The sequence below is a fragment of the Ailuropoda melanoleuca genome, chromosome 12 (assembly GCF_002007445.2).
Source record: "Ailuropoda melanoleuca isolate Jingjing chromosome 12, ASM200744v2, whole genome shotgun sequence".
Classification (NCBI taxonomy): Eukaryota; Metazoa; Chordata; class Mammalia; order Carnivora; family Ursidae; genus Ailuropoda; species Ailuropoda melanoleuca.
The window spans coordinates 40,233,375-40,251,032 of NC_048229.1; the positions used below are offsets into that span (position 1 = coordinate 40,233,375).

At 48.6% G+C, this 17,658-nt stretch overlaps 1 protein-coding gene across 3 annotated transcripts; it reads right to left on the bottom strand.

Annotated features, from left to right (window-relative positions):
• Positions 1-12: 12 nt before the first annotated feature.
• CD22 (CD22 molecule) lies at positions 13-11,233 on the bottom strand. Of its 3 annotated transcripts, XM_002920903.4 has the most exons (14): positions 11,162-11,233; positions 8,933-8,988; positions 8,322-8,699; positions 6,831-7,133; positions 5,450-5,716; positions 5,081-5,344; positions 4,086-4,343; positions 3,620-3,883; positions 3,279-3,542; positions 1,951-2,047; positions 1,724-1,799; positions 1,429-1,553; positions 1,139-1,223; positions 13-828 (listed from the first exon to the last, which is right to left on the bottom strand). In XM_002920903.4, the coding sequence occupies exons 1-14, from the start codon at positions 11,200-11,202 to the stop codon at positions 697-699; spliced, it is 2,610 nt and encodes an 869-aa protein (XP_002920949.2). In that variant the 5' UTR covers positions 11,203-11,233; the 3' UTR covers positions 13-696. The 3 variants fall into 3 exon arrangements, with proteins under 3 accessions (XP_002920949.2, XP_011225369.1, XP_011225368.1); XM_011227067.3 differs by lacking the exon at positions 8,933-8,988 and having other exon boundaries at positions 11,162-11,217; XM_011227066.3 differs by lacking the exons at positions 5,081-5,344; positions 5,450-5,716.
• Positions 11,234-17,658: the final 6,425 nt, after the last annotated feature.

Sequence of the window (17,658 nt, forward strand, 5' to 3'; positions counted from 1 at the left end):
GTTCACAGGTTCTTTGAAATGATATCTGAGCCATTTTTATTGTGCAGCTCTGTGTGTGCTACACGTCTGTCCACACCAGTGTGTCTCAGCCCACAAGACCCCCGAGGGGAGGGGCAGCAGCAACAATGGAATATTCCCCTCGCTGACGAGTGGAGGAGAACCCAGCGCAGGACAGCCCCTCTCTCCCTGCGCTTTGCTCCAGAGGCAGAAATTAGGCACAGGACGAGTGCGTGGGGCTTTCAGAGCAGGGGTGAGGGAGCCAAAGGGATGGAGGGGGAAAGAAAAAAAAATACAGTAACAAGATGGGGCGCTGGCCTGCTGGGAACAGGGTTTGAGAGCTGGTGAGCAGTGGCAGGTGCCAGGGAGGGGTAGGGGGATGTGTGAGTTGCTGGGTTGGTGTTTAGACGCCTTTCCCAGTGAGAAGGAGAGCGGACGGGGAGCAGGCCTTTGGGAAGGTCAGGCTTACCAGTGCTGAGAAGGAAGGCTATCTCTGGGCCACATTCGAAGTTCTGTGCCCCGACTGGGGCTTCAGGGATGGTGTGCGTGTGTGTGCTTGTGTGTGTGTGTGTGCATGGATGTGGAGGGGAGACTGTGTGGCTTTGCAGCTGAGCGAGCAGCAGGGGCTGGGCAAGCTCCGCGACCCGCCAGCCCCCGCAGTCCCTCGCCCGGTGCCTCTGCTCCAGGGGGTTAGGCCGGTCAGTGCTTGAGGGTCACGTATTCCACCGCATCCTGGGCTGGAGGCCGCTCCCCCACCCCAAGATGAACCAGCTCCGAGTAATGTATCCCCTCATCTTCTGGACTGGCCGGAAGCACGTTCTCATAGTCGCCCTGAGAAAGCCACGTTGTGTGATGTGGGCCTCATGGCCCCTGGCCTTCCAGTCTGCGTTCCCTGCCTGTTCCCTCCCTGGCTCCTCCCGGGGGTCCAAGAGCCGGAGCAGGAGTCCTCTTGTCCCCGCACTGGCTGCAGTCAGCATCTCAGACTAGGAGAGCTGCCCTGGCTCCGACCGCACCTGTGTCTGAGCAACCCCCACCCGAACAGCCCTTGCCACCACGGAGGCCACCAAGTCCTTCCCCTCTGGGACTCACAGCTAAAGCCAGGTCCCCCACACCCCTACCTTCCATGGCCCTGCCCCCTTACCACTCGACGCTTCTGCAAGACAGAGTAAGTGACCGTGTCGTCCCTGTTTGGAGAAGGTCCCTCTGTCTCCAGGGTCCCTGCATCTCTGAGGAAGGGTAGATGAATGGCCGCAGATGAAGCCTTTTGTGTGAACTCTCTTCCTATTTCCAACTCCCCTAGACCCCGAGAGCACCCCAGAGCAGAGCCTGGCTCATGGGCCTGCCACAAAGAGGGCAGGTGGGACATGAGCCATTCCTCCCACAGCCCTCCCCTGGTGCACATGTCACCCTCCCGGGACCCTCACTCAGTACCCAGGTCTTGGTGTGTCAGTCTCGCCAAGAGGAAAGCGCAAAGTGGCGTAACTGATGGCATCTTCCATCACCGGATTGTAGCACCCCAGGGAGTGGGGGTCTTCGGAGAGCGGGGCCCTTCTAACCTGGGAGAGAGACAAGGCCTCAGTTCTTGCCACTCCTTTCTCCACCTGAGTCCCCTGCGCCTGGTCTCTGACCCCCAGACCTCCCCACAGTGCTCTTTGCAGCCCCCCTGCCCTTTGTCTCCCCTTGACTTCTGTGTCTGCCCCCCGGGTCATCTTTCTCCATACCTTACCTTTTGCTTCCTCACAAAGAAGCTCTGCCCACTGGAACTTTCCTGGAGCCCCTGCTGGCTTCGTATCCTCTTCCAGCTAAGAAATAAAGCCCCGCTCCCGTGAGGACCAGGGAAGTGGGAACAGGACCCTGTACAGTGGTCATGTGAGGGCTCCAGGATGGCCAGCCAGAGTCACTCTGGGGAAGGAATCAGGGAGAGCCCGGGGTGTGGGCCTTGGGGGAGCTCACCTTCGCTGAAGCTTGACTCCCCAGAACACCAGGAGGAGGGTGGCCAGGCAGAAACCCACTCCCACGGCCACTCGCCTGCCGATGGTCTCCGGGCTGTCTGGTGGGGGAAGGAGTGACCATGAGTTGGGGATACTGCCTCTTTCGGGTCACAGCCAGCTCTGCCTTGCAGCATTCACCCGGGAAGCATCCTCAACTTCTGTCCTTGCCTGGGCCACTTCTCCTCCACAAGTAAGGCCGTGATGCAGAGAAGGGGAGAGGCCGGCCCCCGCCCGCGGGCCCTCCGTTGGGGGGAAAGGGCTAACTCTGAGGGAAGTGACACACACAGGCACACACAGGACACGCAGTCAAAGCTATGACTTCTCTAGCGGCCGCTTGGCCATACTTATCAGAACTTAAAATCACTTGTCCTTCGAAGCAGCAATTCCCTGTAGGAATTTATCCTGCAGCTGTCCTTCAGGGGGACCAGAGCCGGAGACAGCACAGGGCTGTGGGGAAGGCGTGGGGTAGATAGGGTTTGCCGCTTCTGTGCACGGGGAGACAACGACAATGCTGCCCTGAGGGAAAGAGACAGGTCTCCGGGGTGTCTGCAAAGTGGAGACCCGAGGCATAGGTTTTTATACAATATGTTGCATTTCCAAATAACACGTTCAGGCATCCAGTTTTGCCGGCCACGATCCCCTAAATCTAAAGGCAAGGCTCCAAGTTTAGTCTGAAAAAGTGTAATAAATCAATTAGACAACCTCCCTATTGTGTCCAGACTCTTCAGAGAGCCTGTGCGCGCACGGACATAGAACAGTCTCTGCATGGTATTGTTACGTGGGGGAAAGAACGCCCAGGACAACGTGTGAGCTCTCCCACGATTTGCGTGACGAATGGTGTGTAGACATAGACCTCCTTAGCGTATTGTGCGCGGGCAGAACAGCCCTGTACGGAGATGCAACCAGCTGCCAGTAGTGAAGGCCTTCTGGGAGGGGCTAGAGTCCTCAGGAAGAAAGGAGAGGGGCCTTTCTACTATTTACCTTTTTGTGCTATTGGATTTTACCTTGTCTTAAAAAAAAAATACTGAAATCTCCAAAGAGAAAGATAAGCGGCCTGTCAAGGGTGAGACAGAGAGAGACAGAGAGGGACCCAGAAAGAGCTCAGGCTGTCTGGCAGACCGGGGCAGCCTGAGACGGAACCTTCCTGGAGAGTCAGGAGAGACTGCGAGAAGGAGGAAGACGGAGCAGGCACTGTGGCTGGGAGTGACTGGCTGGGCTGCCCCACAGGACAGGGGAGGGAGGGAGGGAAGGAGAAGGGGGGTTCAGAAAAGAAGAAGGGAGGGGCCTTACAGTAGACGGTGAGGGTGCTGGGGGGCGACTGGGCCCTGCCCAGCTGGTTGGCCGCCTCGCACCAATAGGCGCCTGAGTGCTGGATCTTCACGGGATCCAGGCGCAGCATCTGATCATAATGGTGGAGGTTTTGGTTATTCCAGTCAAACCAGGTGTACTGGAAGATGGGAGGGTTGGCATCGCTCTCACATGTCAGGACTGCCTTCTTCCCCTCCATCACTTGCTCCTTTGGGCTGATGGCCACACGCAGCTTCCTGGGTGCATCTATAAGGAGAAGCAAAATCAGAATCCAGGCAGCTGGTCACGGGCGCTTCTGTCTGTCTCCAGCTCCAGCCACTCACACAGCACCCGGAGCATCCTGGCCTCAGACATGGTCTGTCCTATGGAGTTCTTGACGAAGCAGTTGTAACTGCCAGCATCTTCTGGAGAGATGGAGTCAAAGCCCAGTTCTTTTCCTTCCTTCAGAAAGATTCCATTTTTCTTCCAGAAGAAGTGGACGTCTCTGGGTCGGCTACTTGAGAAGTTACATCCAAGGAGGACTCGGTGCCCGGAGTGAATCTCAGAAGAGGGGCTGATCTGCAGGATCCTGACATCCTTGGGGGCATCTGGAGAGCAAGGGCCTCAGGCTGACCTCTTGGGTCCCTTTCCCCCTTCCTGTCCCCATGACTTCCTCTCCCCTTGGGCCCAAGACCAGACTCTCAGCCTTCAATTCTTTGTGAAGGTTCCAGCCCAGGCCCCAGTCCCCTCACCCTGAGAGCCCATATCCCAGCTGGGCTACCTCTTGGATCCCCTTGCCCGGCCACTCACGCTGGACATCCAGGTTGACAGAGGGAGCCCACGAACACCACTGGTTACAGGCTGCACAGGTGATTGGCATGGTGTCCCAGGCAACTTTTTGAATTATCAGCACCCCGGGTGAATCTTCCCTCCGGAAACCTTGGAAGTCCCATTCATATCGGGTAACTCTGGGATTACTGGAACTGTAGTTACAGGACAGGGTCACAGTGTCTCCTTCTCGAATCCGCATGGGGTTTTGAATCACCGTGGTGACCTCCTTGGGGGCATCTGGGAGGAAACCAGGCAGATGGGCGAGGGAAAGGCAGCTGTCCAGACTACCTTTCCCAGTGCCTCCTCCTCCACCCCCCTCCCCCTGCCCCAGCCTATCCCCTGCGTTCACACAATTCCTAAATTAACCAAAGGAAGGCTGGTGCTTTCTTCTCGCATCTGTGCGAGGACCGGAACCTGGCTGTGGTTTGAGGCAGGATGAGGCGGCAGGTCAGAGCAGAGCTCAAGCATAGAATGGGAGCCGGATAGGCTGAGAGCTCAGTGATCCCCATCAGAGCCTCTGGCTCAGACTCGGACATCCCAGGGTCCAAGGCTCAAACCGAGGGATTCTCTTTGTCCTGGGCTTGACAGATGGACAAGATTCACTGTGTTAAACAGGGTCCAACCTCTGATGGAGAGGCAGTGAGGTGTTTTGCCCCAGCTCTCTTCGAAAACTTCAGGCCCCCTTCTGGGACTCTGCCACTGTCTAGTGACACCAAGTTCTCCGTGTCCCTCACGGGGCTCTGGCATCCTGCTGTTCATTCATTCAACAAACATCTACTGAGCACCCACCACGAGCCAGACCCTGTCCTGGTGCTGAGTGTACAACTGGGAATAGCAGCAACGCACCCGCCTGAGGAACGTACATGTTGGGAGGCCCCTCTACTTGCCGTCCGTGCTAGGACCCAGGAATCTCCTGAGCCCGGTCTGCCTGCCTCCTCCTCCCGCTAGAACCCAGAGGCCCTGTGACTACTCACACTGGACGTCTAACTCAGTCTTCTGGCCAATTTGTCCAAGACCAAGTCTGTTTTCTGCCAAGCAAGAATAATTCCCAGCATGCTCAAGGAGGACCTCCAGTATCTGGAAGGTCTTGCTTGTCCTTCCCGGCACTTCTATCTCATTGTGATACCAGGTGTAATTGGTTGGGGGAGGGTTGGCCACTGACATACAAGTCATCTCTACTTTATTTCCCTCCTTAGCTGGCGAGGAGAGGATCTCAACCCTGGAAGGTTCTGGAGCATCTGGAAAAAGGTGCAGAGGCAGGAGAGGGAGGTGAGCAAAGGCCTCTGGTTCCACCCCTTGCTAACTCCCTGCCTGCCCCCCCCCCCAGCTCCCGGGAGGCTCACAATACACTTGGAGGACCACTTCATCCGACCATCCTGAACCTAGATCATTGAAGGCCTCACACTGGTACTTTCCACTCATCGTCCTGGTCACAGTGGACAGAGTTAGCGTGGTTGTCTCCTGCTCCCTCAGCCGGGTCCCATCCTTGAACCAGGATATACTCCGGGACTCTGGGTTGCTGCTGATGACCTGGCACATCATGGTCACAGACTCTCCCTCTGTTACATTGGCTCCTTCGGGACTGACCTCAATCTTCAACTTCGGGACATCTAGAGGAGCAGAGGGGCAGTGGGAGAGGGGGTAGGGACTTCTCAGGGGGTGTCACATGGGGGGACGTTGCAGGGCTTTTGATTCAGATAAAGCAGCAGCCTACACATAGTGAGTGAGTGTGGACAGCCACTTGCTGTCCCCCTTGTCAACAAAGATGGGCTGGTTCAAGCACCCCGGTGATGGTCACGGACTCCTCACCTGTCTCTCTGCTCTGCGCACCACCCCCCACCCGTTCCCAGAGTTCTGGTCTCCACCAGCAGTCAGCTGTCTTCCTGATACCATCAATCAGACTTTGCCACTCCCCTGCTTGAAACCGTTCAGGGGATTCCACACCCAGAATAAAATCCAAAACCCTGCTGCCGCCCACAAGGTCTGGCCTCGGCCCTCCTTTCCTACCATCGGGCCCCTCGGACACAGGGCTGAGGCTCTCAGGCCCCTTGCTCTGGCGCAGGCGCACCAAGCTCCTACCCCCAGGCCTTTTCTCTTCCTGGGATCTTCCAGCAAATAGCTGCCTGCTTCAATCTTTCCCTTCGCTCCAGTTCACCATCTTCAGAGAAGCCTCCATCCGCCCCCCCCCCAAGCCCTCCGTCCCAGCCCGGCTTTACTTCCTCCTAATACCCTGACCACTGCCTGCCCTTAAGTTCCGTATTTCTTTGTTAATCCAGTCATTGTTTGTCTTCCCCAACTGCAGGGCTAGCTCCTCAGTGGGCGAGAACAGGCCTGGCTCCTAGGAAGCTTGTAGGAATTATTTATTGAATGAATGAAAGGCACAAACAATGATGTGAAAACATTTCTTACCCCGTGGCCCCCACCCAGGGGAATAAAAAAAAAACCCTAACCACATGATCTTAAATTCACATCATGGCTGAAGGATATTAAATTACGTTATTCTCTGGGACCAAAGCAGATGCTAAATTGAAACTGCTCCCTGAAACAGCGGGGCTGGCCACAGGGGAGGGGGAGGGACGCAGCCCTGGCTGGACCTTTCCCAGCCGTCGGTGTCCACGGGCCTTCCTTCCATGTAGATGCCCGCTACCTTTGGTGCGCTCTGAGGGCTTGGGGAGAAGAGACAAGACCCTGGTCCTTCCCCTGGGGGCGCTGGGGGACACTCACGCTTTACATCCAGCAGCACCGTCTCCTCGGAGACGATCCGCTCTGCTTTGTGATCCCAGAGCTGGCAGGTCAGGTTCCTGCCGTGGTGCGTCCAATGCGGCTGGAAGGTGAGCTTGCTCTGGGTGGAGACGGTCTTGGTGGTCAGGGTGGTCAGGTTGGTCAAGGTGATGCCAGGCTCCTCCAGGGACCACTGCAGCCGGATCTGATACCCAGGGCAGGAGAAATTCAGCAAGCAGGTCAGAGTGACTTCCTTGGACTCCCGGATTTCTGGAGGGAGCCGAATGTGCGGTGAAAGGGGCGTCTCTGCAAAAGAGTAGGGGCCAAGCTGGAGGCCTGGGAGACCAGGGGCCTGTGTGCCAGCCCCTCACACCTGGCTATAGACGCCCCGCCCCCAAACAACCCCTCGGGAGCCCCTTGCTGGTCCCTTCCATCTCTCTCTGGGCCTGCCTTTCTCGGGTTTGAATCACTTTTGCTCTGCCGAAACACTCTCTAAAAGGTCTTGTGAGTGCTGATGCCCCTTAGGAATCCTATTTTATATTTTATACTCACCTAGTTCTCCTTCTCTGATGTTTGCTCTCTAAACATTTTCAAGATCACTACCCCATCCCAAGGGAATTTTACCAGGTTAGGGCACCATGCCTTTCTTGGCTTTGATGACAAACCTGCATTTGTAATGCCCTCAATGCTGGGAGCCCTCTAGCATGGCCCTTTAGGGATCTCCGGGGCTGGGCCACCCTAGGACAGCAGGTCTGAGGCCACATCTCTCATCGCAGTATAGGGCTGCTTAGCTTAGATGCTTCCAATCCCCGCACTGAAGAAACAGGCTCTGGGGTGGAGGTCCCAGGCCTAGGTTTCATTCGCCCCCTACCTGTGTCTCTTTTAGACATGGAGGCCTAATTAGAATTAATCGCCAAGATTAAGGCATTGGGAGATTTCACTCAAATCAGAGGTTTCCATCTTCTCTTGAAAAACCAGGCAACCCGGTGCGCCTGGATGGCTCAGTCGGCTAAAGCATCTGTCTTCCGCTCAGGTCATGATCCCAGGGTCCTGGGATCGAGCCCCTCATCAGGTTCCCTGCTCAGTGGGAAGCCTGCTTCTCCTTCTCCCTCTGCCTGCCATTCCCCCTGCTTGTGCTGTCTCTCTCTCTAATAAATAAATAACATCTTTAAAAAAAGAAAGAAGAAGAAAGAAGAAAAAGAAAGAAAGAAAGAAAGAAAGAAAGAAAGAAAGAAAGAAGAAAGAAAAATCAGGCAACCTGGAACCCAGGTTCCAGCATGGGTGGGAGCTGAGGGGCAGGTGCCATGCTTGAGGAGAGACAAGTACTCGGGCTGCGGGCCCCATTATCTTGTGCTGCGCTGGTCACTTACTGGCACCTCCTCCCTGGCCTCTACAGGCAGCCTGGTTTGCAACCCCTGTCCCAGCAGTTGGGTGTTTCCCACCTCCCTCCTTGCCCGAAAATGAGGCAGAGGACCCCATCCCCCAGGGCCTTACTAGAGACGTTGAGGTCTATTTTCTCCATCCATCTGTCAGTCTTCGTTATCAACCTCAGCCCCAGATGGCCATTGTCTTGTTCAAGCACAGGGTTGATGAAGATGGTGCAGTTGGAGCTTCGGTCTCCCAGGATCTGAACTCTCTTCGGGTGAAAAGTGTAATTCCAAGGCTTTCTGTCCTCATAGAGAATGAAACCCTTGAAGTTCTTGGTGACATCATCATATTCATAGTTGCTGTACAAGGTCAGGTTTTCCAGCGCCTCTGAAAGCCTTGGAATTTTGTATTGACAGGGAATCCAGACACAGGCCCCGTCCCAGCTGTAGAGAGTGTGGGGCCGCTCAAACTTCCATTCAGCTGAGTCAGAGAAGGCCAAGTATTCTGGAACCCACCACAGTGATCAAAAAGCATTATTGAGGGACATAAAGAGCTTTCAAATGAATAAAGAATCCCTTCTGAAGATGGAGAGAAGAAGGTACACAAAGAGAGCAGTGTACACACACACACACCCTGCCTGTCCCCACCCTCCCCAACTTACTCTTTGCTCCAGAGCTCTCCTCCTCCTCCAGCTCCCACAGACATCCCAGAACCCAAGCCTAGGCCACAGTCCTTACCAAGGAGCAGGAGCGAGGGGCCGAGGAGATGCATGGTGCTGTGTCTAGGCAGGAGCCTGGGCCGGGAAGAATTTGTCTTTGAGCCATCTGGTCACTTACTTCTTTCAGATGGCTTTTCTTGCTCACCCACCAAGCTCCAGCCCCTCTTCCCTGATCCCAGGAGGACCACATCTGGTTGCATTGCAGGATGTGAATTCTGGATGTTCATAGGGCCTTTGTGGGTATGCCTTGCTATTCTGTCAGCCTAAGAACTCTATACAGCAAACCAGTCTCTTTTCCTAGACCTCCTTCCTCTTCCATCCATCCATCCATCCAACCATCCTTCCATTCATCCATCCATCCATTCCTAATTTTACAAACTTCCTGCCCAGCTCTCAGGCTTTGAGTGGCACCAGACCACTGGGTGCCTTGAATCCCAGGCCCCGGGTAGCTTGAAGCTCACCTTGAGGCACCTAGTGAAGGATTTTATGTAGGTCAGAGCCATGGTCAAAATTTGATTTTAAAGACCAGGAACAAAATTACTCTAAAACTAATTAGTGTGATTCCAGGAGAGCATTTAGAGGGGTCTGGAAGAACTTAGGAGAATGTGGTCCAAGGGTCCTACTCAGAGAAGCCCAGGGGCTGGGAAGAAAACATAAATCAGCCAGGTGGGGACAGAGGTCATGCCTTGGGTAAAGGCAATGACACTCTCAGCCCCAGGCAATTGCTGCCAGTTGGGAGCAAGAGCTTAGCACTGCCTGACCTCCCACTGTTTTAAGAGAAGTAAGGAGCCAGATTTTCATGTGAATGTTCCACTTTCATAAACAAACAAACAAACAAACATGGTGCTGGCCAAACCAGACCTGTCTGCAGGTTGGAGGCAGTCCAAGGGCCCCCAGTTTGCAGCCACAGCCATCTGTCTCTCTTTGACACATGAGTGAGCTTATCTGCCACCTTACTAGAATTTTACATAGAGTTACATTTACAGAGAGTTAAATTTAAGTCCCAATTTGCATGGCTGGGCCACTCTGTGCTGGTCCCTCTGGAGTTAGCAGGATGTGTGACAGAGTGTGTCTCCGGTCTCAGCACAGACCTGCACCCGTCCCACCTGCTCAGCCAACATTTCCCACACAGCAAGGGCCCCTCACCCCCTCGGGCTGTTTATCTCCTCAGGCTGCGTGGCTCATGCCAAATGCTGTTGGGTGTCCAGTACCCAGCGTGGGGACAGCTGGGCTGCTCGCTGAGAGGGAAGAGGGCCTGTCCCCAGGAGTAGTGCCTGTGCTGGCCTGGGCCGGGCCTGGGTTAGGGGCGAGGGCTCTGAATGGAGGCAGACTTTCCAGACAGAACTGATGCCAACACTGTAGGTGCTAACAGGGCTACACACACAAACGTCTTCAGGGCCACATCCACTTGAGAAAAGCTGGGTTGAAAAGGTGAAGAGATTCCTAACTGTGGGTCTTTTTGATCCCTTTAATCAGCTGTGTGTGCATCCTACATCTCCCAACATGGGGGCTAAAGTATAGTCCATTGCCCACACTTCTCTAGCCACGGAACCAAGTTTACATTGCCCATGAAAAACTTGGCAGGGTTGCAAGGTCAGTGTTTTGAGGGATGCGCTGTGGGTCCCCTTTGGGTTTCCTTCCATAAGAGCTGTGGCAAAGGCTAGATTCCATTCTCTGTGGCAAAGACGAGCTTCCAGTAGCTGGACCCTGGTGCCCCCTCAGCCACCAGCCACCCTCATGGGGGAATGGCTTGAGGACACCAGGGCGAGTGGGAAAGGGCACTTCTTAGCAGGGCTGCTTGCTCACCCCAAGCAGCTCCAGGCAGTCTCTGGGACATAAGAAGTGCGGCCACCGGCCTGGAATTGGAAGGCTGCTGAGACAAGGTAGGGCGTGGAAGCAGGGAGCAATAGGCATTAGGCACAAAGGCTCAGGACAAGGCCACGCTATCCAGACCCATGGCCTGCTCAACACAGGCCTGTTGAGGGCCTTAGAGGATCTCAGAGCCAGCCTCCCTGAGTCCATTCCTCCCTCCTGGGCGTCTGGTGACCCATTTTACTCTCAGAAGACTCATCAAGCCCATCAGGAGCATGCTCAAAGACAGGGGTCTATATGCTGTTATAACACAGGCAAGAGGGAGGCGGGCTTCCCACTGTACTCCCAGACCCCAGAATTGTGCCTGGGGTCTGGGAATACAGCAGCTGCTCCACGCTGGCTTGCTGAATGCGAAAGAGAGCAAAATAATTTTTACCTGTTTCCTCGGTCTTCCTTCTTCGGGGACCCTGGCAGCATCTGAGAGTGAAAGGGGAAGCACAGTGAAGGATTTTCACCCTCCTCGGCCACACCCCCTGCCCCTCTGTGACTCACAGGGCACCCAAGAGGCAAGGAGAAGTAGAGAGTTGGGAAAAGAGGGAATGAGAGCAGTGTGGGTTCAGAGGCAGATTGGAGGGAACACTCAAGTACCCATGGTAAGTTTTTAGTTTCAGTATATGGAGTTTCTACATCAGATAGAGCTAGATCCTCCACAACTTCCCCTCTATCCAGCTCTCAGGAAATGCTGATAATCAAGGCAAGCACTTTAGAGCTGCCAGCCTGCTGAAAAAGGCACAAGACAATCTGAAGGTATTTGTAGTTTAGTGCTACTATCCAGTTATTCTCATTCCCATACTTTCCCTCCAAAGGCAAGAATGGTGGGGGGTGGGGGCTGGTCACTTACACGGATGCTTCAGCAGCTCCCAAGGGTTGAGGGATGAGCACAGAGATATCAGGAAGAAAAAAGAGAACTTACATGAAATGTTATTGAATGGGCAAGTCATGAGACTGGAACCTTATCACTTGGTCAGGCTTCTAGTCAGTGGGTGTCTTGAGACCAGAACCAGGCATCAGGCAAAGCCATTCAAATCCTACAGGGATTTGAACAGGGAAGTCTCTGAGAAATCTGCACCCTGGCATCACCAAACCCTACTGACTGCAGCCATTGAGAAGAAAAGGTAAAAGGGAAAGACCAGCTTATTTAAAAAACAGTAATGTTCTGGGAAGGTGTATTCTTCCCTATTTCTTTTGCTAAGAACACCTAAAACCCTGGATGTTCTAAAACAAGCATAAAAAGACACTGAAAGGTTGAGAGAAGACACACTGGTTAGGGACCTTGTGACCTGAGGAATGATGTGATGGTGAATTCCCTGGGTTTCACTGGATACTGAAGAAGCAAGCAACTGGAAGTGACAATGGGCACAGACAAAAAAAGTTCAGCCAAACTCTGCTCTTCTAGCCAAAGAACCAAGAAAGGGGCAACCCAGAAAGACAGAAATTGTTCAGGCAATAACTGCTCTGCTCCAGCTAAATATCACAGAAAAACCTGCTGCTTCACTTTCCCACCAAGAGCAAAGTCTGAGTGGGATCCTAGACTTCCACCCTTGCTAGGTAGTAATGAAGAACCCAGGCCACTCCCCCATACCACCTCTGAGTGGTGCCAGAGGAGGCCAAGTGTGGAGCTGGGCCCTCCATCCCCACTAGACTATTCCTCCCCACAGTGTCAGTGGAGACCACATGGGGAGCCTGGGCATCCACCCCCACCCAGTGGTGATGAGGCATCATTCTCCTCACTAGAGTGGTGGAAAAGAAGGTCTAGGGGACAGTCAGGACTTTCACTGTCACTCAGTGGTCATAAGCCCACCTCCTACTGTGGAATCTACATGGAAGCCATGTGGAGAACAGTAATGAAGTTCCCCTCTCTCTCCCAGCGAGGTTGGTATTAGTGGATGCATAGTGGGGAATCTGATCTTCTACCCCTGCCCAGCAATAATAAGAAAACTTCACACACACACACACACACACACACACACACACACACACACACCAGGTGTCAGGAGAGGCTGAGTGGGGAACCTGAGCTTCTACTCCCACTTGGCAGTAATGAGGCAGTGCCCCCATTCGTTTCACTGGAGCAGAGTTGGGGAGGCTTGCTAAAACATAGATTTAAATAAGATCCGGTCCCATAAATAATACCCCAATGTCCAGGTTTCAATTGTAAATCACTTGGCATACTAAGAACCAGGAAGTTCTCAAACTGAATGTGAAAAGATAATCAACAGATGCAAACACCAAGATGACACAGATGTTGGAATTATCTGACAAAGATTTAAAGATTCATAAAAATGCTCAGTGAGCAATTACAGACATGCTTGAAACAAATGAAAAAAATGGAGAGTGTCAGCTAAGAAAGAAGATATAAAGAAGAAACAAAAGGAAGTTTTAGAACTAAAAAATATAATAACTGAAATAAAAACCCTAATGAGTGGGCTCAACAGCAGAATGAGGATTATAGAAATAACAATCAGTGAAATGGAACATAGAACAATAGAAATTACCCAATTTGAACAGCAAAGAGAAAATAAACTGAAAAAATAAATGAACAGAGCCTCAGGGGCATGTGTGGCTATAACATTCATGTCATTGGAGTCTCAGAAGGAGAGTAGAAAGAGGGTGAGGCTGAGAAAACATTTGAAGAAATAATGTCCCTAACTGGACAAAATAAACAAACAAAACCCATACATCTACAGATTTAAGAAGCTGAGTGAATCCTAAACAAGATAAACCCAAAGAAATCCGTGGCAAGACACATAATAGTCAAACTTCTAAAAATTAAACACCAAAAAAAAAAAAAGGCCTTGAAAGCAACCACAGAGAAATGACACATTACCTATAAGGAGAAAACCCATTTAAATGACAGATTTCATATCAAAAACCATGGAGGCCATAAGGAACTGAAACAACATTTCTCAGCTACTGAAAGAAAAGAACTATCAACTTGGAAATTTGTATCTAGTGAAAATATCCCTCAGGAATGAAGAGGAAATCAAGATATACTCAGATGAAGGAAAACTAAAGGAATTTTTAACCAACAGAGACCCAAAAAGAATGGCCAAAGGGAATTCTCTAAACAGAAAGAAAATGATTTAAAAAGAAGAAAGAAAGAAAGAGAAAGAAAGAAAGAAAGAAGAAAGAAAGAAAGAAAGAGAGAGAGAGAGAGAAAGAAAGAAAGAAAGAAAGAAAGAAAGAAAGAAAGAAAGAAAAAGAAAGAAAAAAAGAAATCTTGGAACAACAAAAAGGAAGAAAGAACATGGAGAAAGCAAACCTATGGGTAAATACAATTTAGCTTGTCCTCTTGAGTGTTCTAAATTATGTTTGGCAATCAAAATAAAAACTATAACACCATGTAATGCTGTTCTTAGTGTATGTAGAGGAAGTACTTAAGACCATTATAAATGGGAGAGGGTAAAGAGATGTGAAGGGAGGTGAGGTTTCTATACTTGAACTGGTAAAATGTTTAAACCAGTAGACTTTGGTAAGTTCTATATAATGTAATACTTAGATCAATCACTAAAAAAACTATACAAAGAGATAACTCAAAAACACTATAGATAAATCAAAATGGAATTTTAAAATCATTCAAGAAGCCCACAGGGAAGTAGGAAAAAACCAGAAATTAAGAACAGAGCGAACAAAGAGAAAACAAGAACAAAATGACAAGTTTAAGCCTTACCACGTAAGTATTACATTAAATGTAAGTGGTGCAAATACACAAATGAAAAAAGAGATTGAGAGAGTGAATAAAAAACATGACCCAACTATATACTGTCCATAAGAAAATAACTTCAAATATAATTAGATAGGTAAGTTGAAAATAAAATAATGTAAAAGGATATACTATACCAACATTAATCAAAAGAAAGTAGAGTTCTTCCAAAAAATTAAAAATACAACTATCATATGTCCACGGAGTTCCACTTCTGGGTATTTATCTGAATGAAATTAACTTAAAAAACCATGCCAGTTCCTCAAAATAATAAAAATAGAACTAACATGTGGTCCAGGAATTTCACTTCTGGGTATTTATCGAAACAAAGTGAAAACACTAATTTGAAAAGATATGGCAACTCCAAGTTTACTGCAGCATTATTTACAATAGCCAAGACATAGAAGCAACCTAAGTGTCCATCCGTGGATGAATGGATAAGGAAAACATGGTGTGCATATATAATGAAATATTATTCAGCCATAAGAAAGAAGGACATTTGTGACAACATGGATGGACCTTAAGGGTATTATGCTAAGTGAAATAAGCCAAACAGAAAGACAAACACTGTCTGACCTCACTTATGTGTGGAATCTAAAAAACAAACAAACAAAATGAACTCATAGATACAAAGAACAGATTAGTGTTTGCCAGAGACAGAGGTTGGGGAGGTGGGCAAAAGGGGTGAAGATGGTCAAAAGGTGCAGACTTCCAGTTATAAAATAAGTCTTGGGGATATAATATACAGCATGGTGACTATAGTTAATAATACTGTTATTTTTGAAAGTTTTAAGAGAATAGCTCTTAAAAGTTCTTACCATATGAAAAAAAGTTATAACTGTGTGGTGATGATGGATATTAACTGGACTTATTGTGGTAATCATTTCACAATATATACAAATATTGAACCATGTTGTACACTCGAAACTAATATGTTATATGTCAATTATATCTCAATAAAGTAGACTTCAGAACAGAGAAAATGACCAAAGCTAGGGAGGGATATTATATTTTAAGGAAAGTGTCAATCCACCAAGAAGACATAGCAGTGCTAAATGTGTGTGTACCAAACAACCAGAGCTGCAAATATATATGAAACAAAAACCAATAGAAATGAAATGGGATATAGACAAATCCACAGTTATAGTTGGAAACTTCAGCACCCCTCCCTCAACAAATGACAGAGCAACTAGACAGAAAATCAGCAAGGACATATAAGAACTCAACAACACCATCAACCAACAAGATCTAATTGACCCCAAAACAGCATAATACACATTCTTTTCAAGAATCCATGGAATATATACCAAGATAAACAAAATGTAGGGCTATAAAACAAGACTTAAAATTTTTGAAATAATTGAAATCATGTAGAGTATATTCTCTAATCACAATGGAATCAAACTAGAAATCAATAACAGGAAAATCTCCAAAGACTTGGAAACTAAACAACACACTTCTAAATAATCTCTGGGTCAAAGAGGAAATATCAAGGGAAATGTAAAAAAATAATACATTGAACTGAAAGAAAATGAAAATAGAACTTATCAAATTTTGTGGGACACAGCTAAGTACCTGAAGGAAATTTATAGCATAGAATGCTTACATTAAAAGAAGAAAAGCTTCAGGGGCACCTGGTTAATTGGGCTCAGTAGGTTAAGCATCTGACTCTTGATTTCAGCTCAGGTCATGATCTCAGTGTCATGGTATGGAGCCCACATCAGGCTCCACACTCAGCAGGGAGTCTGCTTGAGATTCTCTCTCTCTCTTTCTCTCACTCTCTCTCTCTCTCAAATAAATAAATCTTTAAAAAAGAGAAGAAAAACCTCAAACGAACAATATAAAGTTCCATCTCTAGAAGCTAGAAAATAAGAGGAAAATAAACCCAAAGCAAGCATAAGGAAATAATAAATACAAAGGCAGAAATCAATGAAACTGAAAACAGAGAAATAGTAGAGAAAATTAAATATCTATTTCATAAAAAGACCAGTAAAACTGACAAATATCTAGCAAGGCTGACAGAAAAAGAGAGAAGACAACTTGTTAACATCAAGAATGAAATGGTATATCACTACAGGTCCTGCAGATCCAAAAGGTAGTAAAGGAATACTATGAACAACTCTATGCACACAAATTTCAAATTTTAGATTAAATGAATCAATTCCTCAGAAAGTACAAACTACCACAACTCACCAAATGTCAATTAGGTAATTTGGGTTTTTTTTTAAAGATTTTATTTATTTATTTGAGAGAGAGAGAGCACAAACAGGGCAGAGGGAAGGGACAAACAGACTGCTGGCTGAGGAGGGAGCCTGACGTAGGGTTTGATCCCAGGACATGACCTGAGCCAAAGGCAGACACATCACCAACAGAGGCACCCAGGTGCCCCTCAGTGAGGTAATTTGAATAGCCCTATAACCACTGAGATAACTTAAAATGTGAAAAAAAATCTCCAGGCACATACGGCTTTACTGGAGAATTCAAGCCAATATTTTAAGCAGTAACACCAATTCAACATAATCTCTTCCAGAAAATAGTAGAGGGAACACTTAACTCATTCTCTGAAGCCAGGATTACCCTGAAACAAACACACACAAAACACAAATAAATAAGACAAAACAGTACAGAGGAAAACTACAGACCAATATTCCTCATGAATATGGGGGCAAAGTATTTTACCAAAATATTAGCAGATAGAAGTCAGCAATATATAAAAAGAATTATACACTCTGACCAAGTGGGTATTATTCCAGAGATCCAAAGCTGGTTCAATATTTGAAAACCAAACAATGTAATCATATTAGTAGGATAAAGAAGAAAAATCAGATGATCATATAAATTGTTGTAGAAAAAGACATTGGACAAAATTCAACACCCATTTATGACAAAAACTCTCTGAAAACCAGGAATAGAGAGGAAATTCCTCAACTTGACAATCTATAACTAACCTAAAAAAACCTGAAGCTAATATATCAATACCAAAAGACTGAATACTTTCCCCCCTTAGACTGGGAACAAGGCAAGGCTGCCCACCGTCACCACTCTACTCAGTGTAGTACTGGAAGTTCAGCAAGGTTGCAGAATACAGGATCAACACAAAAATTAGTCACTTTTTTTATATTGAAAATGAACATGTGGAAACTGAAACATAAAATACAATTGCATTTATA